This window comes from Phyllobates terribilis, unplaced genomic scaffold, assembly GCF_046119375.1.
Source record: "Phyllobates terribilis strain yellow unplaced genomic scaffold, ASM4611937v1 Scaffold_115__1_contigs__length_5345438, whole genome shotgun sequence".
NCBI lineage: Eukaryota > Metazoa > Chordata > Amphibia > Anura > Dendrobatidae > Phyllobates > Phyllobates terribilis.
In genome coordinates, this window is record NW_027362875.1 from 2225473 (window position 1) to 2252361 (window position 26889).

General features: G+C 43.8%; 2 protein-coding genes across 2 annotated transcripts in view; one reads left to right on the top strand and one right to left on the bottom strand.

The window, feature by feature from the left end:
* Positions 1 to 26889, bottom strand: part of LOC141201435 (uncharacterized) — a 345711-nt gene that overhangs the window by 36673 nt on the left and 282149 nt on the right. The gene's annotated exons all lie outside the window — the stretch shown is intronic.
* Positions 672 to 20865, top strand: LOC141201417 (uncharacterized). The gene is made up of 8 exons (XM_073663407.1): positions 672 to 742; positions 5053 to 5149; positions 14963 to 15112; positions 15242 to 15418; positions 15502 to 15625; positions 15709 to 15806; positions 16005 to 16095; positions 19650 to 20865. The coding sequence occupies exons 3-8, from the start codon at positions 15035 to 15037 to the stop codon at positions 20573 to 20575; spliced, it is 1494 nt and encodes a 497-aa protein (XP_073519508.1). The 5' UTR covers positions 672 to 742; positions 5053 to 5149; positions 14963 to 15034; the 3' UTR covers positions 20576 to 20865.

A 26889-nucleotide genomic window follows, 5' to 3' on the forward strand; every position in this document is an offset into this window, starting at 1 on the left:
TCTGCTCCGTACACCTCGTACACACGCGGCTCTGCTCCGTACACCTCGCACACACGCGGCTCTGCTCCGTACACCTCGTACACACACGGCTCCGCTCCGTACACCTCGTACACACGCGGTTCCGCTCCGTACACCTCGTACACACGCGGCTCCGCTCCGTACACCTCGTACACACGTGGCTCTGCTCCGTACACCTTGTACACACTGCTCTGCTCCGTACACCTCGTACACACGCGGCTCTGCTCCATACACCTCGTACACACGCGGCTCTGCTCCGTACGCCTCGTACACACCCGGCTCTGCTCCGTACACCTCGTACACACCCGGCTCTGCTCCGTACGCCTCGTACACACCCGGCTCTGCTCCGTACGCCTCGTACACACCCGGCTCTGCTCCGTACACCTCGTACACACACGGCTCCGCTCCGTACACCTCGCACACACGCGGCTCTGCTCCGTACACCTCGTACACACGCGGCTCCGCTCCGTACGCCTCGTACACACGCGGCTCTGCTCCGTACACCTCGTACACACGCGGCTCTGCTACATCCACACTGTAAACCCCTCCTGACCCCACACATAAACTTCAGCTCATCCAGCACCATGACAACCAGCACAGCAGAGTCCTGCATCCACTGAGGCCCCTGATCATGTGATCCCTGACTCCTCCCCTCCTGTGACCTCATCACAGCTCCTGTGCGCACAGAGCAGCCATATATGTGGTGGCGGCTCTGCAGGTGGAGGTATGTGGAGACCCCCATTACTGGGCGCAGGGGGCATTAACCCCTTCAGCACGGAGGCTCTTTTGGGGTCTTGTGTTGCCCATTTATAAGAATCATAAGGTTTTTGTTCTGTTTCCTGTAATAGATACATACGACCCAACTATGGAGACAGGAAGGGAGGAAACGTATTGTTCTCATAGTACAGGACCCCTTTACTGGCCCACAGTGTAATGCCCCCATTATGCCCCTTATGCAGGATGTATGATGCCCCCCACACAGTGTAATGCCCCCATTATGCCCCTTATGCAGGATGTATGATGCCCCCACACAATGTAATGCCCCAACACAGTGTAATGCCCCCATTATGCCCCTTATGCAGGATGTATGATGCCCCCCCACACAGTGTAATGCCCCCATTATGCCCCTTATGCAGGATGTATGATGCCCCCCACACAGTGTAATGCCCCCATTATGCTCCTTATGCAGGATGTATGATGCCCCCATTATGCCCCTTATGCAGGATGTATGATGCCCCCCACAGTGTAATGCGCCCATTATGCCCCTTATGCAGTATGTATGATACCCCCCACAGTGTAATGCCCCCATTATGCCCCTTATGCAGGATGTATGATGCCCACACAGTGTAATGCCCCCCTTATGCAGGATGTATGATGCCCCCACACCATGTAATACCACCATTATACCCTTTATGCAGTATGTATGATGCCCCCACAGTGTAATGCCCCCTCATTATGCTCCTTATGCAGGATGTATGATGCCCCCACACAGTGTAGTGCCCCCATTATGCCCCTTATGCAGGATGTATGATGCCCCCACACAGTGTAATGCCCCCATTATGCCCCTTATGCAGGATGTATGATGCCCCCCACACAGTGTAATGCCCCCATTATGCCCCTTATGCAGGATGTATGATGCCTCACACAGTGTAATGCCCCCATTATGCCCCTTGTGCAGGATGTATGATGCCCCCACACAGTGTAATGCCCCCATTATACCCCTTATGCAGGATGTATGATGCCCCCACACAGTATAATGCCCCCATTATGCCCCTGTAATCAGGTGACTGGATACAACGCACAGACATACACAATGTGGGAGTAACAAATATAATTATTTATGTCCCTGATATGGGGGAAATGTTATAACTATAGCAACCGTGAATAATGCAGAACAGGGAGATTACAAGGTGAAATCTAGAATATCAGATATACAATGAATTCTCCGGCTCACTCTAACTGTAATCACAGCCTCTGACCGTATGTTACTTTAGCTATTGACAAGGGTGATGGTCCCGACAAATAAATATATATATATATTTACACACACACACGCACACACGTTCATTTTTTTCTCAGTAAAGTACACTCTAACCCCATCTTGACTGAAAAAAATGTAGAAATGTAGAAATTTTTGCAAATTTATTAAAAAAGAAAAACTGAAATATCACATGGTCATAAGTATTCAGACCCTTTTCTCAGTATTGAGTAGAAGCACCCTTTTGAGCTAGTACAGCCGTGACTCTTCTTGGGATTGATGCAACAAGTTTTTCACACCTGGATTTGGGGATCCTCTGCCATTCTTCCTTGCAGATCCGCTCCAGTTTCGTCAGGTTGGATGGTGAACGTTGGTGGACAGCCATTTTCAGGTCTCTCCAGAGATGCTCAAATGGGTTTAGGTCAGGGCTCTGGCTGGGCCAGTCAAGAATGGTCGCAGAGTTGTTCTGAAGCCACTGCTTTGTTGTTTTAGCTGTGTGCTTAGGGTCATTGTCTTGTTGGAAAGTGAACCTTCGGCCAAGTCTGAGGTCCAGAGCACTCTGGAAGAGGTTTTCATCCAGAATATCTCTGTATTTGGCCGCATGCATGTTTCCTTCAATTGCAACCAGTCGTCCTGTCCCTGCAGCTGAAAAACACCCCCATAGCATGATGCTGCCACCACCATGTTTCACTGTTGGGATTGTATTGGGCAGGTGATGAGCAGTGCCTGGTTTTCTCCACACATACCTCTTAGAATTATCACCAAAAAGTTATATCTTAGTCTCAGACCAGAGAATCTTATTTCTCATAGTCTGGCAGTCCTTCATGTGTTTTTGAGCAAACTCTATGCAGGCTTTCATATGTCTTACACTGAGGAGAGGATCCGTCGGGCCACTCTGCCATAAAGGCCCGACTGGTGGAGGGCTGCATTGATAGACTTTGTGGAACTTTTTCCCATCTCCCTACTGCATCTCTGGAACTCGGCACAGTGATCTTGGGGTTCTTCTTTACCTCTCTCACCAAGGCTCAGTTTGGCTGGATGGCAAGGTCTAGGAAGACTTCTGGTGGTCCCAAACTTCTTCCATTTAAGGAATATGGAGGCCACTGTGCTCTTAGGAACCTTGAGTATTGCATAAATTCTTTTGTAACCTTGGCCAGGTCTGTTCCTTGCCACAATTCTGTCTCTGAGCTCCTTGGGCAGTTCCTTTGAGCTCATGATTCTCATTTGGTCTGACATGCACTGTGAGGTCTTATATAGACAGGTGTGTGCCTTTCCAAATCAAGTCCTATCAGTTTAATTAAACACTGCTGGACTCCAATGAAGGAGTAGAACCATCTCAAGGAGGATCACAAGGAAATGGACAGCATGTGACTTAAATATGATTTTCTGAGCAGAGGGTCTGAATACTTATGACCATGTCATATTTCAGTTTTTCTTTTTTAATACATTTGCAAAAATTTCTACATTTTTGGTTTTTTTTTCAGTCAAGATGGGGTGAAGAGTGTACTTTAATGAGAAAAAAAATAAACTTTTTAGAATTTACCAAATAGCTGCAATGAAACAAAGAGTGAAAAATTTAAAGGGGTCTGAATACTTTCTGTACCCACTGTATATAATATTTTCCCAGCGGGGGTTTCCGGTTCTTCCCCATAGGATGCAAGTCCTCCTGACAAAGTTTATCAAGGCTCGCTGGGCCGCCATCACTTCAACCAGCCTTGCCCTGCTTGTTGTAGTAGCCTGGACCAACCCCTGTAGCATACGTCAGTGCTGGAAGCAGCAGCCTGGCTCACTTGCGCCTCCCACTCTTCACTGTAGCCGTATACTCCCGAGAGGAATCTCTTCGCGGATCTTCGGTGCTTATCCAACTGTGGGCATACCCGAAGTACTGGGGTCTAGTTCTCTGGCCTTGACTGGCGTAGCTGCGACTTCGGCTCTTGATCGGCGCAGGTCTGGTTCTTGGGCTTTAGCTAGCATAGACTGGATTCTGGGACTAATCTGGCACCGGCCGGGTTCTGCTACCCGGCGCACCACAACGCGCTGCCTTGGGTTTTACCACGGCCTGGTTCCTCAGCTTCAGATTCCCCTGCACATATCGTGCTCGATTCTTTGCTTGGCAACAAATCTGCTACCATTTTGGGGAGCTGGCCTTTTATGTCAAGAAACTGGATCATCAAAGTCACCTTACCTGGTGAACCATCTAGACTCCTTCCTGAAACTCGATCTCTTCCAATTGGTTCTGGAGGGTTCCGCTTGGACGACAGATGGCAGTCTTCTTCTACAAATGCTGCACAACACTGAGGATTTTCTCTTTTTATGGCGCACAATCTTACACTTCTTATGCAGTATGTATGATGCCCCTCACACAGTATAATGTTCCTACAGTACTGCCATCTCTCATACAAAAGATAATATTTCAACAGTTCCACCATCCTCCGCACACACAGTATAATGTTTCCACTGTACCACCATCCCTCACACACATTATAATATTCCCACTGTACCACCATTCCCACCACACACAGTATAATGTTCCCACAGTACTAGCATTCCCCTAGCACAAAGTTTAATGTTCCCACAATACCACCATCCTTCCATGCACATTATAATGTTTCCAGAGGACTGCCATCCCCCACTAACAGTATAATGTTCCCACAGTACCACCATTCCCACCACACACAGTATAATGTTCCCACAGTACCACCATCCTTCCATGCACATTATAATGTTTCCAGAGGACTGCCATCCCCCACTAACAGTGTAATGTTCCCACAGTACTGCCACCTCCCCACACACAGTAAAATTTTCCCACAGTACTGCCTCCTACATACACAAAATGGTACTATCTACCCCATGGCTAATTAATAAATACTTACTTAGCCCCATTTTTGTTGCAGATGCTAATAAACCCAGGACCTATGAGATATTTACGTATTACCAAATTACCGTAGGGGTAAATAAACCCTAATTAAAGGATTAAAAGCAATAAAACATTAATTATCTTTAAAAGTGGTAGATCAATTTAAAATTTCGCCATATTATCTCCACTATGACTGCAGGAAGAAAGAGCAAGAAGCTGTTAAGATTTTGGACATAGAAGTGGCCAATTTATTGGTGCCTATTGGACCTATGGTGCTAAAGCAAAGGCTTTAAAAGGTAAGTGACTCCATTTTTTATTGCATTATAACTAGTGTTGAGCGATACCTTCCGATATCGGGAAATATCGGATCGGATTGGATCGGACCGATACCCAAAAAGTATCGGATATCGCCGATTCCGATACCGGAAACCAATGCAAGTCAATGGGACAGAAATATCGGCATGAAAATAAACCCTTTCTTTCCTTGTAGGTTAATTCTACATGAAGGAAAACAACTAAGAATAATGTAGAATGTATTGGGGGAGGTTGGGGAGACAATAAAGGCATAGAGGTTTAGCCCAATCAAATGGAATAGCAGGAATTAATATTTTTTTTTTAAGACGTTCTGAGTTACGGAAATATTGACTATGTTAAGTATTTTTATATTTTGTCAGATATTTATGTTTCACTACTTCCATGCTCTTCACCTTCTTTTTTACTTCTCCCACACTTTCTCCTTCATCATCCTCAGCATCAGCATCTTTTTCATCAACTTCTTCACCTTCTTCATCTTCTTCTTCACCTTCTTTTTATTATTCTTTTTTTTTACATTCTTCATATTCTTCTTATTCAACTATTATTCTTCTTCATATTCTACTTCTTCATCTTCATCATATTCTTATTTGTGACAGGCATTCCTGTAGTTATCTATAAAAGTTTGAACATTACACCTTTCGTTCTGCTTGTCACAAAAGATTTACAACAGGATTTGTCCGCGTTCAGTTTGGCCTGCAGCAGCAGGTCTTTTCCAGGGGCACCACGAGGAGGAACGGACTCACCCCCATACACTGCTTAGTCATCTTCTGCTTATAATTTCGATATTATCTTTTCCTCTGATTTTTAGTCTTATGCTTAATGTTCTTCCGCTTTTTGTTCTGCAGCTTCTTGTACTTCTGCTTCTTGGTGTTCTGTCTCTTGTTCTTCTGTATCTTGGTGGTTGTCTTCTTCTTCTTTGTCCTCTTGTTCAACTTCTTCAGGGTCATCTGCTTGGTCTTCTTCGGGGTAGTCTTCAGGGTCGTCTTCTTCGGGGTGGTCTACAGGGTCGTCTTCTGGGTCCTCGTCTTCGGGGTCGTCTTCAGGGTCGTCTTCGGGGTCCTTGTCTTCTTCGGGTTGGTCTTCGGGGTCCTCGTCTTCGGGGTCCTCGTCTTCGGGGTCCTCGTCTTCGGGGTCCTCGTCTTCGGGGTTGGTCTTCAGGGTCCTCGTCTTCGGGGTCCTCGTCTTCTTCGGGGAGGTCTTCAGGGTCCTCGTCAGGGAGATCCAGAGTGATTACCAAGAACCATTTCAAAAAACTTGAACTTGGGAAATGTAGCAGAAGGTACAAGAAGGCTGAGGAACTACCGAGGACCAGCTGACGGTACTGGAACCCGGATGGGTAGTAGAAGGTACAAGAGCAAATGGAACTAACGAGGACCAGCTGACAGTACTGGAACCCGGATGGGTAGCAGAAGGTACAAGAGCCAATGGAACTACCGAAGACCAGCTGACGGTACTGGAACTCGGTTACTAAGCCGGAGGTACTTGTGCCAGAAAGCACTACCAAGGACCAGCAGACGTTGGTGGAACTTGGATACCGAGAAGGAGGCACCTAAGCCAAAGGCACTGCCGAGAACCAACTGACGGTACTGGAACCCGGATGGGTAGTAGAAGGTACCAAAGCAAATGGAACTAACGAGGACCAGCTGACGGTACTGGAACCCGGATGGGTAGCAGAAGGTACAAGAGCCAATGGAACTTCCGAAGACCAGCTGACGGTACTGGAACTCTGTTACTAAGCAGGAGGTACCTGTGCCAGAAAGCACTACCAAGGACCAGCAGACGTTGGTGAAACTTGGATACCGAGAAGGAGGCACCTAAGCCAAAGGCACTGCCGAGAACCAGCTGACGGTACTGGAACCCGGATGAGTAGCAGAAGGTACCCATGTAAAAAAAAGTTTCAAGGCCGCGAGCTGGCCGCAGTTACCAAAACCCACAGTCCTACAGGGGGTGCTTGTCCTATTGGCACTATGGAACCAGCCTTCATTGCCAGATCCCGCAACCCACATAGGAGTCACCTAAACTGCAGGCACCATAGAGTCGGCTAACCCGACCGCAACAGGACAACGCATTGGAGGCAAAGTGACGTTGACACTTCCCAGAAACAGCTGGCGTGCTGGAACCAGGCTGGGCAGGAGGGAGTACCCGTGCCGAAGACACTGCTGGGAAACAGCTGGCGGTGCTGGAACCCAGGGTAAATATTAAAAACAGAGTGGAGCCAGAGGCGTAATTGGAGCAACTTTAAAATCTGTAGTAGTGTGAATGTGGACAGAGCAGGAGAAATTGCCGGACACACAGCTAGGGATCAGCTGACGTTACTGAACCCCAATAACACTGGAGCAAGCGTTGACTGTGCAGACGGCACTTCTGAGCAGTAACTAGCGGTATTGGAGCCCAGGGTAAATACTAGAAACAGAGGAGCCAGAGGTGTAATTGGAGCAAGTTTTAAATCAGTAGTACAGTGGATGTGGAAAAAGCAGGAGAATTTGCCGGACACACAGCTGGGGATCAGCTGACGTTACTGAACCCCAATAACCCTGGAGCAAGCGTTGACTGTGCAGACGGCACTTCTGAGCAGCAACTAGCGGTATTGGAGCCCAGGGGAAATACTAAAAACAGAGGAGCCAGAGGTGTAATTGGAGCAAGTTTTAAATCAGTAGTACAGTGGATGCGGACAAAGCAGGAGAATTTGCCGGACACACAGCTGGGGATCAGCTGACGTTACTGAACCCCAATAACACTGGAGCAAGCGTTGACTGTGCAGACGGCACTTCTGAGCAGCAACTAGCGGCATTGGAGCCCAGGGTAAATACTAAAAACAGAGGAGCGAGAGGTGTAATTGGAGCAAGTTTTAAATCAGTAGTACAGTGGATGTGGACAAAGCAGGAGAATTTGCCGGACACACAGCTGGGGATCAGCTGACGTTACTGAACCCCAATAACACTGGAGCAAGCGTTGACTGTGCAGACGGCACTTCTGAGCAGCAACTAGCGGTATTGGAGCCCAGGGTAAATACTAAAAACCGAGGAGCGAGAGGTGTAATTGGAGCAAGTTTTAAATCAGTAGTACAGTGGATGTGGACAAAGCAGGAGAAATTGCCGTCCGCACAGCAGGGGAACAGCTGACGTTACTGAACCCCAATAACACGGCAGCAAGTGTTGACTGTGCAGACGGCACTTCTGAGCGCCAACTGGCGGTGTTGGAGCTCAGGGATTACAGTTCAGGTGGTAGAAACATGAACACAACAGGAGACCTGGATACTGTTGCCAATCAATTATTTATTCTGGAAGAGGACTGGCAAATTCATGAGAGATCCAGGCCTTGTTCATTTTGAGAAAAGTAAGCCGGTCAACTTTATCGGACGATAGTCGCATGCGACGGTCTGTTAGTACACCACCTGCGGCACTAAAGACGCGTTCCGATAATACACTAGCAGCAGGGCAAGCTAGCACCTCCAATGCATACTGACTAAGCTCTGGCCATGTATTCAGCTTACAGACCCAAAACTTGAAGGGAGAAGAGCCGTCTGGGAGTACACTGAGAGGGCAAGACATGTAGTCTGTCACCATCTGACGGAAACGTTGCCTCCTGCTGAATGGAGCCGTCTATGATGGTGTAGACATTTGTGGAGGTGGGGACACAAAACTTTGCCACATTTGGCCATACTGGTCTTGCCTTGTGCTGAGGCGCTGCTTCTGCTCCCTCTTTGTGCAGAGCTTCCTCCACTGCCTCGACGCACTGAGCTGCTTTGTAAAGCACTAGCAGCACTGCTCTCGGTTGGAATGGAGAACATGATGGAATGCACCAGTGCGTCTTGGTACTCCCGCATTTTACGCTCCCGGTTCAACGGTGTTATGAGGCTTTGTAAGTTGTCCCGGTAGCGAGGATCTAGGAGGGTGGACACCCAATAATCAGCCGTGTTGAGAATGTGGGCGATGCGGCGGTCGTTTCTCAGGCACTGCAGCATGAAATTAACCATGTGCTGCAGACTGCCAACTGGCCAAGAAACGCTGTCCCCTGCTTGAGGCATGATCTCTGCCTGCTCTGCATCACCCCACCCTCGCTCTAGATACTGACTACTAGAGCATTGTGTACCTCCCTCCTCTGGACAGATGTCTTCCTCATCCATTGACTCCTCCTCATCCTCCTCACAAAGTGTCCCCTGCCTAGGTCTTTGTGAGGAACCACGTTGCGCAGACTGTAGAGAATCAGATGGCATTTGTGACTCCTCATCCTCCACCTCTTCCAAAACCTTGTCCCTTAGTGCTTGCAGTGTTTTTTCAAGCAGGCAGATAAGGGGGATAGTCATGCTGACTAGTGCATCATCTGCACTCGCCATCCGCGTGGAATAATCGAAGGCACGCAAAACGTGGCAAATGTCCTTCATAGAGGCCCACTCAGTGGTGGTGAAGTGTGAACGGCGCGCACTGCGACTTGTTTGCGCCTGCTGCAGCTGGTATTCCATTACTGCTGCCTGCTGCTCACACAACCTCTCCAACATATGTAACGTTGAATTCCACCTGGTGGGTAGGTCACATATGATGCGATGTTCCGGAAGACGTAATCGGCGCTGCAGAGCTGCAATGCGTGATCTTGCGTTGCTGGAACGCCGCAAGTGAGCGCACTCTATGCGGACCTTGTGAAGCAGTGCATCAAGATCCGGATAGTCCCTCAAAAAACTCTGCACGACCAAGTTGAGCACAGGTGCCAGACATGGGATGTGAGTGAGGTTGCCTAGGCCCAGAGCTGCCACCAGATTTCGGCCATTGTCACACACTACCATGCCTGGCTGGAGATTCGCTGGCACAAACCACACGTCGCTGTGCTGCTTGATGGCATTCCAGAGCTCCTGCGCTGTGTGGCTTCGATTCCCAAAATAAATTAATTTTAATACGGCCTGTTGACGTTTGGCCACGGCTGTGCTCATATCGGTCATCATAACAGGTAACCGTTCACGGGTCGATGTGGAGGTAGACCGTGATGGCTCCTGCAGCGCTGATTCAGAGGAACTGGAGTATGAGGAGGAGTCAATGTGTACAGACTGGATTCCTGCAATCCTTGGAGTTGGCAGAACACGTACAGCGCCACTCTCAAGATCTGTACCCGGCTCCACAACATTTACCCAATGGGCAGTGAGGGAAAGGTATCGTCCCTGTCCATGCTTACTGGTCCATGCATCGGTGGTCAGGTGGACCTTGCTACTGACGGCATTTTGTAGCGCATGTTTAATTTCTCCCTCCACATGATGTTGCAGGGCAGGGACGGCTTGCCTGCTGAAATAAAAGCGGCTGGGTACGTTGTATTGTGGGACTGCCAATGCCATAAAGTTACGGAAGGTGTCAGTCTCCACCAGCCTGAATGATAGCATTTCAAGGGCCAGTAGTTTAGCAATGCCAGCATTCAGAGCCTGTGCTCGGGGGTGGTTTGCCGAGTATGAGCGCCTTTTCTCCCATGCCTGTGCTAACGATGGCTGTAGACTGGCCTGGGAGTGTGAGGATGACTGGGAAAGTGGTGCTGTGGGTGGAATTACACTGTGTCTCTGTACAACAGTGCCAGAGATTCTTCCATGGCGATCCTGTGAGGAAGCCGAACCAGCTGTGTGTGAGCTGGAGGAAGAGGCTACAACACGAGCTGAAGAGGTGGTAGGTGGCGCTGTAGGTTGGCCTAGGTTTTCAGTGTGTTTTTGTAACTCCACCATGTGCTTGGTCCGCACATGTTTCCACATATTTGTGGTATTGAGGTTGCTGACACTTTTCCCTCTTTTCACCTTCTGATTACACAGCTTGCATTTGACAAAGCAAATGTCATCTGCAACTGTGTCAAAAAAGGACCAGGCACTGCAAGTCTTGGGAGCACCCGCTTTGGATTTTGGAAGAGCCATGCTCCTAATGGGTGCCTAAGTGGAGGCTACAGGCAACCAAGTCTGCCCCCTCCCTCTCCCTCCTTTTTGGGCTGTTCGGGGAATCTCTTCCTCAGAGCTGCTCCCACCACCTTCCTGTCCCTCACACCATGATGGGTCAAGGACCTCATCATCTACACCACCCTTTTCAAACAACTGCTTCTCCTGGGTAGTCTCGACAGCACAGTATGCACCAGAAAGTGGCACCTGAGTCTCATCATCAGATGCGTACTGAGGTGTGCTGCTGACCATAGGCACTGGCCCACCCGCCTCTTCAGATTCAGAGAGACAAAACGGTTGCGCATCACTGCATACTACCTCTTCTTCAAATTCTCGAATTCTGCTTGGCTGGCTCCCTCTTTACAAGCCAAGAGATTCAGAGAACAGAAGTAGAGATGGCTCCTGTCCAGGGCTCTCTGACTGCCTGGGCAATTTGGCAGGTGGTGAAGAGACAGATGGGTGCTCTTCAGTGCTCAGGACCTGAGAGGATCTGGAACTAATTGAAGTCGATGCGTTAGCTGCCATCCATCCGACAACGGCTTCAATTTGGTCCTCCAGTGGGGTTCGGCTAGCTCCTACAAAGCTGCGCATAAAGGACTGTTCCCTGGTAAAATTGGGGGATGCTGAGTCACTGGTGCCCGCAGCAGGCACAGAATCCCCACGTCTTCTCCCTGCAGGCACAGAATCCTCACGTCCTCTCCCTGCAGAAACTCCATGCCCACGACCACATGCCTTACTCCCTGCTTTCTTCATCTTAGTACTTTTCTGCCTATCTTTATCTGTGTACCAAGGGCTTAGTGTGCTTATTCCTGAACAGCTGCTAACAGGTATAAGAAACACTAATTTTATAAAGTGTGGACTAGACTTTAATAAGAGCTAATGTGGCCTACACAACTGTAAAGTTGAGTGTTTGGTGAACTTTATTTAGGTTTTTTTTTGTCACAAAAAGACACTGGATGTGCCCAAAGATGTAATACCGATAGTATCACAAACTTTTTGTAGCTATTACAATGTAGGAAGGTAACCTACAATGCAATAGATGAGGCTACAAAAAATAGGCTAATACTAATCTGGCTGGGGCTGCAGGGCACAATGCTGCAGAAAGGCTCCTCTATCTTCTCCTATATAGTGTGTTTGGAACCAATGTAGCTGAATACGGATGGAACCACCACACTAATGGGAGATATCAGGAAAAATTATGAATTGGCAAAAAAGGACAATGTATGAGGCAGTGACACACACTGAGTGCACTACAACCAGACGTGGCTGAAGCACACACTACAGGGTGAGCTGCACTCACACACACAGACCTTGCAGACAGCGGTGAACAGCACAGAGAACTGTGCACTAGCGCTGCAAGGCACAGCGATTTATAAAGTAGCTTGGGTAAAGCAGAATAGACCAAATAGGTAGCTAAAACTGTCCCTCAGAACAACAGCGTCCTATCCCTAACTGAATTCACAGCAGAGTGAGCTCAAAATGGCGGCGGCGGCTTTTATAGTGCATCATGACATCATTTCAGCAGCCAATCACAGCCATGCCATTAGTTAAGATGCCTACATGCCTAACAGGATGTGCCCACACTTCTTAGGATCCTCACTGGCTGAATAAAATGAAAATGGCTCATTGCATTATGGGAACTTCCGATTCCGGTATACGATATTGCAAAAGTATCGGAATTCCGATACCGCGAATATTGGCCGATACCCGATATTTCAGTATCGGAATGCTCAACACTAATTATAACCCCAGCCCCCTGAGGAAGCCAGTCATCGAATGAACATAGAGAGTACTACTGAGAAGTTGTACCGATGGACCTCAGCCAGTGAGGTCCTGACAAATCAACTGGGAGCATAGAGTAGCTCTCAGGGGCCGTAGTGACACAAGGGATGATGGGCCTTCCCATAATGGTTTGCTGGACTGTTGTGGCTTGTAACAAAAGTTATATACTGCTACATGAAACCAGAAAGTTCCGGACTGCTTCTTCTGCATTATGCATTAATACGTTGCATTCAATCACGCAGTTAAATCTGCATGTGTTCATTGAACAATGCGGATTTACCACATCTAATACTTTCTATTGTGGAAATTTCTGTTTGCGGAGACTAGTGTCTCCACAACAGAAATTAACATGCTGTGGCTCGTAAACCCGCACCACCGGTGAGTTTACGCAACGTCAAATAGAAGCACCTTGGGCATGGGATTTCTATAAATCCCATCTACTGTGCTTGTAATGTGGAATGTAGCGTTTTATACGCAGCACAGGTGAGCTGCATCCAAAACTCTGCTATTCCTGATCGTGGGCACGTACCCTTGGACATTGTTCTTCCTCATTCCTCTCCACATCATCTGGTCCAGACTTGCAGAATCAGGAGATATGAGTTCTCTATATACATATTTACTTCCTTTTGAGGTTGGGGGGTCCACTTATAGCTATTGTTGTTATGGACGTGACTTACCTAACATTGCGCAGTGAATCTGTTTTCACTATAGTGACTGATATTTCTTGTTGATAAAACTGTAATATTTTTTTCACTTTAAACCTTTTTTTAAACAACACTGATTAGTGCGATCATACAACATACAAGCCTCTGATCGCTCCGGTGATGCACTGTACTACTGTAGTGCCGTGTATTATCCCTGCCTGTCAGTGTAATACTAATTACTCCATACACATGAGATAAGTGTTGCCTAAATGGTCATTTGGCAGACGGCTATCTCTCCCGACTCCCCCATACACACAAATATTCCAGCTTTCCTGTGGTCTGTATGAGAGAGTCGCCTCCGGACTCCTATAGCGGAGGATTATCTACAGGAAGAACAAACGAAATAGCCTCTGAAATTCAGGATGCCAGATCCTTCTCTGCCCTGACATTATATGTTGGTAGGCCCCAAATACATTGTATAGTCGACTAAACCCCACTGAAATCAGTGCTTTAATGCAACTTTAGTCTAATGTGTTTGGGGGTGTTAAAAGGTAACTTATTACTATTGAGTACTTGGGTGAGGAGGGGAATTGAGCCGAACTTTGTCAAACCTTCATAGATGCCATGTTTCCTTTTGACAGCAGCAAGTGGTTAAACTGCCAAGGTTTCTGTTGCAGCCGCACTTGTGCCATCCCTGCGGTGTACATCTATGTTCTGGTGCCCAAAAGAGTTATTTTTTTAAAAAAACAAATGTTTAACTTCTTAAGAAATAACAATGGGCCTAATACGTTTTGCAAGTTTCTTTCTTTTTACAAGAATTGTTGGTGCCAGTTTTCTTTTGAAACATTTTAATATCTGATTTTTTTTCTGGTGTATTTCTTGTAATATAGGAAAGCCTAAGGCCATAAATAAACCCCATAAAAAACTGTATATGGAGACTTTGGTATCAAATAATTTCTGTCCGCGGTGTTTGTGCAAACAAAAAAGCTTTTATAAAAGCCTCAAACTTCTGTGTGTGAATCAGTGATGAGATCCAACATGGTAGAGCCCGGGAAAGACGGGAAACATTCATATAGACGGCTGGTGGTGATGTAGTCAGTGACAGACTTTGGCCAAAAATGTTTCTAGAGCTGTAGTAGAAATGAATATGTCGTCCTCACCATGAAATAATTATTTCTCATGTCACGTGTAATGAATATCTCCTGCAGTATTACTAATGCTGATTCCAGTGTCAGTAAATGAGACGACAATTAGTGTTATGGAAGATGAGTCTATGAGAAACATATTCAACTGGAGAGGAAGAAACTGCTTGCTGTCTGTGGCCTAAAATATATAGGTTTTATTAGTAGATGTAAAGAAGAAAACTGAATACTGTAAAATAATAAATCTCCTCAAATGTTTCCCTTATTATCTCCAGTAATTGTATTATTACACAGGATTTTTATGTTACATTGTCTCATCTTCTTATTCAGGTTTCTACAATATCGGATCCTCTCAGTGAAGATCTTCTAGATAAGAGAATTTTCCTGATTTACCCATCAAAGATGGATATGGACAGAGACAAGATGGCGGAGAGGATATTACACCTCACCCTAGACATCCTCTTCCGTCTTACTGGAGAGGTGAGAGATTCTGATGATGTCACATTACATCATTCTTATCTATGGGAATAACAGATGGACAGAACTGGATAGGTGAGGACTCTGGAAATGTCTGTAGTGAGATTTATTAATGAGTTTCTCCATTACCAGGATTACATAGTAGTGAAGACCTCTAGTGAGCGCTGTCAGGACCCTGTGTCTGAGGGATGGGGAAGACCCCTGAGCCCAATCACAAGGCCTCCACCTTACACCCTGATGCATGAGGACATCAATGACCAGAAGATCCTAGAACTCACCTACAAGATGATTGAGCTGCTGACTGGAGAGGTGACACTGCTGGGAATTCTGGGACATTATACAGTAATGCTATGAAGGGATCGGGGGGATGACGGTATCATTGTATGTGTCAGGTTCCTATAAGGTGTCAGAATGTCGCTGTCTATTTCTCCATGGAGGAGTGGGAGTATTTAGAAGGACACAAAGATCTGTACAAGGACGTCATGATGGAGGTTCCCCAGTGCCTGACATCGCCAGGTAATAAACAGGACTAAATACACATGGCCTATAATTATCTGTATATAAAGGATGAATTCAGTCCCTGTATGTGTTTCCTCCAGATCGATCCAGTAAGAGGACAACACCAGAGAGATGTCCCCATCCTCTTCTTTCACAAGACTGTAAACAGGAAGACCCCAATGTTCCTCAGGATCATCAGGTAGATGGAGAGAAGGTGTCATGAGATCTCCCCTATGATGTGTAGACGGCTGTGAAGGTCTTGTGCTCAGTCTTGTTTTATCCACCAGGATTATATGTTTTATATTTCTGTAATGAGAACGGTTGAGATGGCAGGATTAAAGCTGATCATAGATGGGACTTCTCCATCTGTCTGTGACTTTTACAATATTTGTTTCAGGGTGAAGATCTGACCCATATTAATACTACAGAGACATATGTGAGAGGTGATGAGCGGTGTAAAGAGGAGATTCCTACAGATAACCATCCAGGTGAGTAGTAACCACTAAATGCAGAGAAGTCACAGAGTCTTCTCAGTCACCAGCTGTGGCTGCTCTATTGATAGTGCAGTCCGGTAGTATCACAATCGTGTGATCACCATTTTGCCGCTAGAGCATAACATTCTCCTCCATCCGAAAATGTTCAAATTACTTTGTGAATTGGGAAAGACCTTTTCTAGAGAACTTACAACCTGGAGGATCCACCTACCCCCTGGGATTAGGAGACGCTGTCCGTTACCTGCCCAGATCTGTAACAAAGCCAAATGACAGCGTACGTAGAATGTGCTGACACGTTAGAAAATCACTTGAAGAAAAATATTATGCTGGGCCTGTAAGAGAAAGCGGAGGGTAATGATGGTGTTGGCTTCCTAGATCCCTGATATCTTATTGGATGAATCTACCTTCTCTCCCTTCTGTGCTGCTGAATGTGCTCATATGGTTCCTACAAGACCAGGTCCAGTCTTTCTGGACAAACTTCGCTTTTATGATCAACATTAAATGTGCAGTGAGGCCAAGTGTGAATTTCTGTACAATAACAACAGAGTTTCCCTTTATCTTGACTTTTCAAACCAATTAACTTCAAACAGGATCGTGATAAACTACATAAAAACATTACACCTGTGCCATGATATATCTCTAAGCTGTGCTTGGCTGAAGGCTGTAATATACATATATTCACGCCTGCAGAAGATGTGTTGGCATGGCTCGAGCCCTGGTTTCATGGATTCACTCCACATCATAAATTCCATTATGTTTTCAATCCTAAGGAATTCAGATTACTGCACAATCTCTCCTGAAATGGGGAGCTGTCACGAAAACACCAATTGGTCAGACCTTGCAGCTCTCTGGTGCCTCCTTATCCTGCTGATCAAACACGGTATTGACCGAGGATAAGCACGGGCTCAGCTGCTCTAATTTATGTCGACTATTGCGGCACGTGATGTGACAGGACGTATATATATACCACCAGTTCCTTCCAGGAATGTATATATACCTCCGACCAGCCACCCTCAAACCACAATATCACATAAATACTGGTATACTGCCACCACCAATCGCTTAACAGGTGGATCGGGTACCCATTAGGTAACGTGAATTAGCGGGTGCTCGACATAGGACAAGAAGAACGAAGCTGGTAAATAATAATGATTTACTCCCGAAAGTGGGCAGTATTTACAAAAGATATACAAGATATTATAAAAGAGACAATGTACATATATGCATAAACAGTTATTAAAATAAAAGGGATAAGTAATAGCAAAACCTGTGCCACGTGGTGATGGTCTCAGATTCTGTGGCGGGACGGCTCCTCGGAAATTAGATGCGATTCTTCCACGCAGCGTGGTGTGCATGCATCTGACGTCCCGGGGCAAGAATGACTTAAAAAATGGCCGTTCTGGTTTTTAGTAAAGGAGCCAAAACATTAGGAGACACCCATGGTGCTTACCTCACACGGGGGCTCGGCTTTGTGAACCCACCCAGCTGCAGAAGACCTAAAACTCCTTCATATTTCATATCTTGGTGTGGGGGGGTCCCACATCCAAGATGGAGACATCATGTTTGCCCTCAACACTATTCATGAAGATGGATATCAAATATGAAATCTCTATGATGCTCAGAACCCATTTCCCGGGCTTCCGGTGGTCTCCTAGTCACGAAAACCACACCATCACAATTGGAAAAAGTTGACGATCTCAAAAATGTGGTCCCTGTGTTTGTGACAGTCATGTGCATTATTAAAATCGACATTAAACGTTTGTACAGCTAAACAATAGGATTGGAGGGAAAAATCCAGGTTATACCAGTGCTTTTTCTGAGCTGAGGCTTTATGACGCTCTTAAAAATTCCTGAGGTTTGGGGGAAAAGCAACAGTGACTTCTATGTAAAACTCTTACAAATGGACAGGGGGGGTGGAGATTTGAGACAGCTCTCATTTTTTAAAACTATGACCAAAAATACATTTTGCCTGACAGGAGCACTAATACTTTCTCTACTCTTCTCATCAGGATTCATAGTAGCTCCAATGGTCCACCATAAATGACTGCAATTCCGGTTTAGTGTTGTAGTTCTCCCCTGATACATATATTGTTGTTGGGGATGTAACATATCTTTTATTCTGTCTTTTTTTACAGGTTCATTTTGTATGATAGTTTGAGTGTGGTGGAATCGGCCTGACTCACTTATGTGACTCTGTAACTCCCTCGTTGTCTTTAAAAGAAGGTCTCCATTATGTCTTCCCAATGCCCGAGGTCTAAATTTAAGACACCTCAGCTCTGCACTATTATGAAAAGTTCTCTTTAAATGTCTAATATTTCTTCTTGAAACTCATCTGACAGAAAATATTGTCCCTTACGATAGTTTAGATTGCTAAGAGCCACCGAGCCCCATACTCTTAATTACCCCAGAGAGGTTTCACCGCTAGTTACTTGTTTTTAACTGATGGAGACTGTTGAGTTTGATCATTTCAGTAGATGTGTTATTGTCTATAGTCACAGTTTTTGACTTCAGTGATCCTCTGATTTAACCTCTTCCTGCAGCCAGTTTTATGTTTCTAGTCAGGCTCCATTTTCAAATCTGACATGTGTCACTTTATGTGGAGATAACTTTGGAATTCTTCACAAAGGATAATAGGAAACAAATGGACCTTACAAATTATTTTCCAACTTCTCTTGAATTTGACAATACCCTATATACAGCTGTACACTACTGTCTGGGCACATGGCAGGTTAAGAAGGGAAGGAGCGACATTTAGCTATTAGGAATGCAGATCTTGCTGGAATAGTTCCCAGACACAATGTATTGGGGGCACTGTATGAACTGTATGGTCACCTGGCAGCTCAAAAGATGGCCACCACGAACAGGCTTGGTGCTATATAATCCATTTATCACCAGAGGAGATGGGACACACCATTTACAGATGCCTTAATATAATAAAATGACAGAAAACCAGAGCAGTAGAAATCACCATAAAGTAACTTCATTTTGAAAATTATAACCCTCAGTGAAGTAATCTATAGGAGTAGTGAATATTTTGACTCCACAATCACTTTCCAGAAATTAGTACGCAGTGGATGTTGGAGAGTGAAAATTACGCATTTGCCATTTTATTACCCAACACATAGTGCCCAGATTGTGCTCCAGCAGACACACACTGTAGATTAAGTGGGTTCTTCTCACTATAGTAATGCCAAATACATGGTTGCTAAATATTGTTTAGGCACACTTCAAGGCTTAGAAGGAAGGGGGAGATTTGACTTTGGGAGACCGGATTTTGCTGCATTGGTTTATGGATGAGAAGACGTTTTTATTGATATTATTTTTGTCTACATAACATTGTTTGGTGGCTTCTTATTCCATATTTTGGAGACAGAATGAACAAACAGTTCAACACCACGCTCTACTGGTTCATCCTATGAGGTTTTCACGTTTCACTGTCATTCTGTCAATAACTTGCCATTTGTACAGACATTTAAGTAGAAATGTTCAAAAATATAAATTCAAGGATATTTCATTCAAAATTATTAATTGTTTTTTTTTCTTGGCAGATGACTGTACCAGGAGATCGGAGGGACAGGAGATTTTTAAATTGAATGATCTTGAGATCTTACAGGATACAATTGAAGTGAATGCCATTTCTCCGGATATACCATCATCCCTTCAAAGCAAAGATCTATCATCTAAGCCTATGGAACAGGTCCTGTCTTCTGATTCATTACCGACTATGAAGGAAAAAAATCAAAATAAAAAAATAAGCATTAAAAAACGAACTGCTCCTAAAGGAAAGAGGTCATTTTCACGTTCAGAAAATGGAAATAGTTTTACCCTCGAAAAATCTATTCTTAAGTATCAAAAAATACACACAGCAGACAATAGATTGCTTTGTTCCAAATGTGGCAGAAGTTTTAACCAGAAATCAGATTTTGTTGCGCACCAGCGAACTCACACAGCGGAGAAGCGTTTTTCATGTTCAGAATGTGGCAAATGTTTTAACCGGAAATCCACTTTGGTTGATCACCAGAGAACTCACACAGGAGAGAAGCCTTTTTCATGTTCAGAATGTGGCAAATGTTTTAACCAGAAATCAGCTTTGATTAAGCACCAGAGAACCCACACAGGGGAGAAGCCTTTTTCATGTTCAGAATGTGGGAAATGTTTTAACCGGAAATCCACTTTGGTTGATCACCAGAGAACTCACACAGGAGAGAAGCCTTTTTCATGTTCAGAATGTGGCAAATGTTTTAACCAGAAATCAGCTTTGATTAAGCACCAGAGAACCCACACAGGGGAGAAGCCTTTTTCGTGTTCAGAATGTGGGAAATGTTTTAACCATAAATCAGATTTGGTTAGTCACCAGAGAACCCACACAGGGGAGAACCCTTTTTCGTGTTCAGAATGTGGGAAAGGTTTTAACCAGAAATCAGCTTTGGATAGACACATGAGAACTCACACAGGGGAGAAGCCTTTTTCCTAATCTTTTTTTTTTTAATCCAATAAATTTTTATAGTTATTTTTTTATTAGTTTTTTTTTACAAACCAAGAAACCAGTACATACAGTAATAAAATAACATACCATAGAGATGACATACATGCATCTCTCCTATATATCCTTTCAGCTTGCCCATTACCGTCTGATAACTTGCAGTCACTATATCTTACAATTAACATTCCACATTCTTGAAATTTCTTATATAACCATAATATTGTAATAAACATTATAATCCTATACACTTCTAGGTGTGCTATATTACTGTTAAATATGAATTATGGATGCAAACCGCATGCATTTTGAAGCTTTTTTTTGAAGCTTTTTTCACTGTTTTCAGAACATTAACAGTAAGAACATGGAAGAGTCCAGGAGTCATTTGGTGAGCTGCATATCCTGCTACATGTTCACAGACTTGCCAGTGGAAAAGCCAAACTTCACATGCCAGAAATGCAAGCTTGTGTCCCTGTTGGAGGAAAAGTTGCGAAATCTAGAAGAGAGGTTAACTACCTTGAAAATCATTAAGGAAGGTGAAGAGTTCTTAGACAGAGCAGAATTATCTCTTCATGATTCAGAAAGAGAAGAAATTCGAACTGCACCTGACGAAACAGAGGAATGGAAGCATGTGACCCAGAGAAGCAGGAGGATCGAGAGGCAGTCAGCACCCATACTGCTCAGGAACCAGTACCAGGCTCTCACGCAGGAGAACCATGAAGAAATACAGCAAAATAAGACTTGTAAGCCCTCAGAATCCTCCTGGATGGAGAAAGAAGAATGTTGTGAAGAAAAAACGGAGAGTGGTGGTCATGGGGGATTCCCTGTTAAGAGGAACAGAGGCCGCTATCTGCAGACCAGACATAACCTCAAGAGAAATGTGCTGTCTTCCAGGAGCAAAAATTAAAGATGCGTCTGACAGGATATCAAGACTCTTCAGACCTACAGATCACTACCCATTCCTGCTAATACATGTGGGGACAAATGACACCGCAAGAAAGGACCTGGAAACCATCTGCAGTGACTTTGAAGACTTAGGCAAGAAAGTGAAAGAATTGGGAGCGCAGGTGGTCTTCTCATCCATCCTCCCAGTGGATGGCCATGGAACAATGAGGTGGAATAAGATTCTACAGGTGAACAACTGGCTACGTCGATGGTGCCGTCAACAAGGATTTGGATTTCTGGATCACGGAATGAATTACCTATACGATGGACTACTTGCTAGAGATGGGGTGCACCTTACAAAGACTGGAAAACATGTATTTGGAAGTCGCCTTGCTACACTCATCAGGAGAGCTTTAAACTAGAACAATGTGGGAAGGGAAGCAAAAGGCCAGAAAAAGCCATACAGCTGACAAATACTATTGAGATCTCTGCTACTGGAAGTGGAAAGGAAGAACAAAGACAAAACAATTTAAATAATAAAAATATGGGAGGAAGAGAAACCAATCACAAACTAAAATGTTTTTATACAAATGCACAAAGCATGGGCAACAAACAAGGAGAATTGGAACTACTAATGCAGGAAAAGAAATATGATGTCATTGGAATCACTGAAACTTGGTGGGACGATACACATGATTGGAATAAAAGGCTAAAAGGATACAACTTATTTGCAAGAAACAGACTTGATAAACGAGGAGGAGGTGTCGCATTGTATGTTAGAAAAGCGTATATCTGCACAGAGATTGAAGCTTCAGAGACTGGGAGTTCTGTGGAAACTGTTTGGGTAAGAATACAAGGAGAGAACAACGGAAAGGACACCATTGTAGGCATTTACTACAGGCCACCTGGGCAAGCTGAAGATATGGATGAACTCTTTATGTATCAAATGACCAAGTTCTCCAAAAAATATGACGTAGTGGTCATGGGAGATTTCAACTATCCAGACATTTGTTGGGAATCTCTCTCAAGTAAAACTAACAGGTCAAGCAAATTCTTATCCTCTCTTGCTGACAACTTTATCTTCCAAAAGGTAGGGGAGAAAACAAGGGGATCTGCTACTTTGGATCTAATCCTTATAAACAGGGATGAAATGGTTGAGGAGGTAAAGGTGGCTGGGACCCTAGGAGGCAGCGATCATGCTATTATAGAATTTTGGATAACTAGAGGAGGAAGACATGTGAAGACTCAAACTTCAAGGTTAGATTTTAGAAAGGCAGATTTTAAGAGACTCAGAAAGAGAATAGGAGGGATCCAATGGCTGGATGTCCTTAAGGACAAAAATGTCCAGGAAGGATGGGAAATTTTTAAAAATGAGATTCTCAAAGCACAATCGTTAACAATCCCGAAAAGTAGGAAGAATGGGAAGCATTTAAGGAAACCAGGATGGATGAACACATAACTTAAACACATGCTAAAAAGAAAGAAAGAAATGTTTATTAAATGGAAAGAGGGAGGCATATCTAAAGAAGATTATAATGCAGTCTGCAGATCCTGTAGGGCACGTATCAGGTTAGCTAAAGCTGACAATGAATTAAGGCTTGCAAGAGATGTCAAAAGCAACAAAAAAGGATTTTGGGGGTATGTCAAAAGTAAAAGAAAAGTCAAAGATGCTATAGGATTTTTACAGGATGAAAATGGAGAAATGGTAAGAGAGGATGTTGAGAAGGCCGAACTTTTTAATTCCTATTTTGCATCTGTTTTCTCTCAGAAAGAAAATGTATCATCAACTGATCTTCACTGTCGTTTTAAAGGAATAGAAGAATCCAAGTTATCTGTAAACAGAAAGATTGTGAGGGAATATTTAGCTAACATAAATGAGTTCAAGTCTCCAGGTCCAGATGAATTACACCCCAGAGTACTGAAGGAGATCGTAGAAGAAATTTTAGAACCACTCTCCATAATCTTTGAAAATTCTTGGAGAACAGGAGAAGTCCCAGAAGACTGGAGAAGAGCAAATGTTGTTCCTATCTTCAAAAAGGGGAAGAAGGTGGACCCAGGGAACTATAGGCCGGTGAGTCTGACTTCTATACCAGGAAAGATCTTTGAACAAATTATTAAACAACATGTAGGTAAGTACATGGATAAGAATGAAATGATTAACCAGAGTCAGCATGGGTTTGTAACTAACAAGTCATGTCAGACAAACTTAATTTCCTTCTATGACAGAATCACTGACTGGGTGGATCAGGGAAATGCTGTAGATATAGTATATCTTGACTTCAGCAAAGCATTTGACAAAGTATCTCACACCATCCTTATTGAAAAAATGACCAAGTATGCAATGGACCAGGCAACTGTTAGGTGGATTGATAACTGGCTTAGTGATCGGACTCAAAGGGTGGTTGTAAATGGCTTCACATCCAGCTGGATGAATGTCTCAAGTGGGGTACCACAGGGCTCCGTCCTGGGACCTGTATTGTTCAACATCTTTATCAATGATTTAGATGAAGGAATTGAGGGTAAACTGATTAAATTTGCTGATGACACAAAGCTAGGAGGGATAGCTAATACTAGAGAAGAGAGAGAGAGGATTCAAAAAGACCTAAATAAACTGGAGCAGTGGGCAGCAACCAACAGAATGGTTTTTAACAGGGAAAAATGCAAAGTACTACATCTGGGCAATAAAAATGAAAAAAGCATATACAGAATGGGAGGAATAGAGCTAAGCAACAGTACATGTGAAAAAGACTTAGGTATACTAATAGATCATAGACTGAACATGAGTCAACAGTGTGATGCAGCAGCAAAAAAGGTAAATACAATTCTGGGATGTATTAACAGAAGCATACAGTCTAGATCACGTGAAGTCATTATCGGACTTTACTCCTCTTTGGTCAGACCTCATGTGGAATACTGTGTACAGTTTTGGGCACCACATTTTAAAAAAGACATAGACAAACTGGAGCAAGTTCAGAGAAGAGCGACCAGAATGGTGACTGGTCTGCAAACCATGTCCTATGAGGAACGGTTGCAGGATTTGGGAATGTTTAGCTTGCAAAAAAGAAGACTGAGAGGAGACTTAATAGCTGTCTACAAATATGTCAAGGGCTGTCACATTGTAGAAGGATCATCTTTATTCTCATTTGCACAAGGAAAGACTAGAAGCAATAGGATGAAAATAAATGGGAGGAGACACAGATTAGATATTAGAAAAAACTTTTTGACAGTGAGGGTGATCAATGAGTGGAACAGGCTGCCACGAGAGGTGGTGAGTTCCCCTTCAATGGACGTCTTCAAACAGAGGCTGGACAGACATCTGTTTGAGATGATTTAGTGAATCCTGCTTTGAGCAGGGGGTTGGACCAGATGACCCAGGAGGTCCCTTCCAACTCTACATTCTATGATTCTATGATATTCATTTTTTAATCTGAATTCTATATAGATCAGCCTCGAGCTAGGTTTTGCTGACAAGACATTCAGGCTATTCTTGTCTTTTTAGCTCAGTGTAAGTTAGTGCCATAAGCAGAAGAACAGGTGCTGTGAGGGGCCAATATAACCCATACAGGGTGGGGGGCTCGGGGTCTCTTTTCCATTCTACATTACATGGCTCAGTGCTAGGATCTAAGAGCTGAAGAGGCAGCTGACATGTAGGCCCTGACACACGTTCTGGACACAGACAGACGCAACCTACCATTCAGGATCCCAGGAAAAGATGGGTGAATCTCAACTAATAGGCTAATTATGGACAAATGGAAAATCATTTTGTAACTATTTCACCTATTTTATGTAACTGCTGGAATTATTATTTTTAATGGACAACCCAAAAATAAAAAATATATTCTTTGAACAATCGCATCTGATAAACAGTCCTATCTATATATAAATATATGAAAATAAGTATATTTAACATTTTGGCGAGCCCCCATTCCTGATTTTTTTGTGCTTTCAAGTGGCTTCCTTCTCCTTGAACAAGGTGGGGGAGAGGAGGAAAGCTTTTGCTGAACACCTGTTGTCCAAGTGTCGGGAAATCCACTAACTTTGTCACAAGAATCAGAAAGAACCTACAGAAGATTGAGGACTGATATATTCTCAAGATGGATTGACAGGCACCAGAAGTACTACAAGGATCAGACGTACACTGATGACCAAACCCTAGTGTAAAGGAGAATCTGAGAAATCTGAAGTTAAGGAAAAATATGGATATTATTTCTTCTTTTCTCAGCAAAGTAAACTAAAATTTAAGGCTACTGACGAGACTGACTTAGACGTTTTTGTGGCTTAGCTTATGCGCAGAATGTGAAATGGAGAATTTAAAAATAGATTCTAAGCTGGTGTCCTTTTATAGAGACAAAGAAGTTGAAAAATATTTTACAATTCATTGACGTATTTCACAAACTTGTGTCAGAAAAGTCTAAGCATGACTGTAATAGTGTCAGAAAAGTCTAAGCATGACTGTGTAATAGTGTCAGAAAAGTCTAAGCATGACTGTGTAATAGTGTCAGAGGATACTAATGATGTTACTGATTCTGACTGTAATGTGGAAATTGAACAAGATGACAGCTACTGAAGGTGACCTTGTGTCTATTGACAAAGAGACTGACATGGGAACGGATGAACGAGAAACTGACATAATAAGTGATGTAGGAGACATGATAATTGACTTAAGTAATGTAGGAGGAGCTTATGTACAAAGACCATTAAAATTAGAAGAAAACTTAAAAGCTACACAGCCCAACTCCAAATTAAAGTTTGGAAAAATTTGTTAAAATGATAAAAAATCATTCCAAAAATCCATGTCTGTAGAAATTCCGAGATATTTGAGAGCTTTGGTGATAAGTTTAATTTAACTAATGAGGAGAGGAATCAATTATTTAAAATGTGGATTCCTGTGACATTTTCCAGACGTCTATTGTTAATGTTCTGTGAACATGACTCTCCTAATCAATGGATAAATGATTCGGACAGATTAAAATATTTGATTTACTGTTCAACCAAGAGTTTCCCAGACATAGATGATCTTCAAAAATTAAGGATTGGTAGGAAAGAATGTAAGTTTACATTCATGTCCATATTTAAATGGTTGTACAATACTCATCAAAAATGGAAAATGACAACAAATGCTAACAAATTTTGTACAAAAATTCAAATTCTTAAATCCAGCATCTCGAGTTATTGCTTCACAATAAGAATCTTTATTTAACCCTGCTGTTCTGTTCGGTCAAAAATGACCAAAGTTGAAATTTGATATTTTTTAAAATATTCATTATGCGGTTCTGAAACTTGTGGTTAATTGACGTTTCCTCATTTGAGGGGTTCTTACTGTGGGTAGTAGGTTTTTTTTTTTTTTTTTTTTTTTTACTTCTTGCTCCAGGTTTTTTTTTACACTTGTACTGTTTGGTCAAAAATGGCTGATAGCCTTTTAT

What these genes read in the sequence shown, in the direction of transcription:
- LOC141201417 (XM_073663407.1), top strand. Translation starts at nt 15,035, where the DNA reads ATGGATATGGACAGAGACAAGATGGCGGAGAGGATATTACACCTCACC. An exon ending in TCTTCCGTCTTACTGGAGAG is followed by an intron (nt 15,113 to 15,241) that starts GTGAGAGATTCT and finishes CTCCATTACCAG; the next exon opens with GATTACATAGTAGTGAAGAC. An exon ending in TTGAGCTGCTGACTGGAGAG is followed by an intron (nt 15,419 to 15,501) that starts GTGACACTGCTG and finishes TGTATGTGTCAG; the next exon opens with GTTCCTATAAGGTGTCAGAA.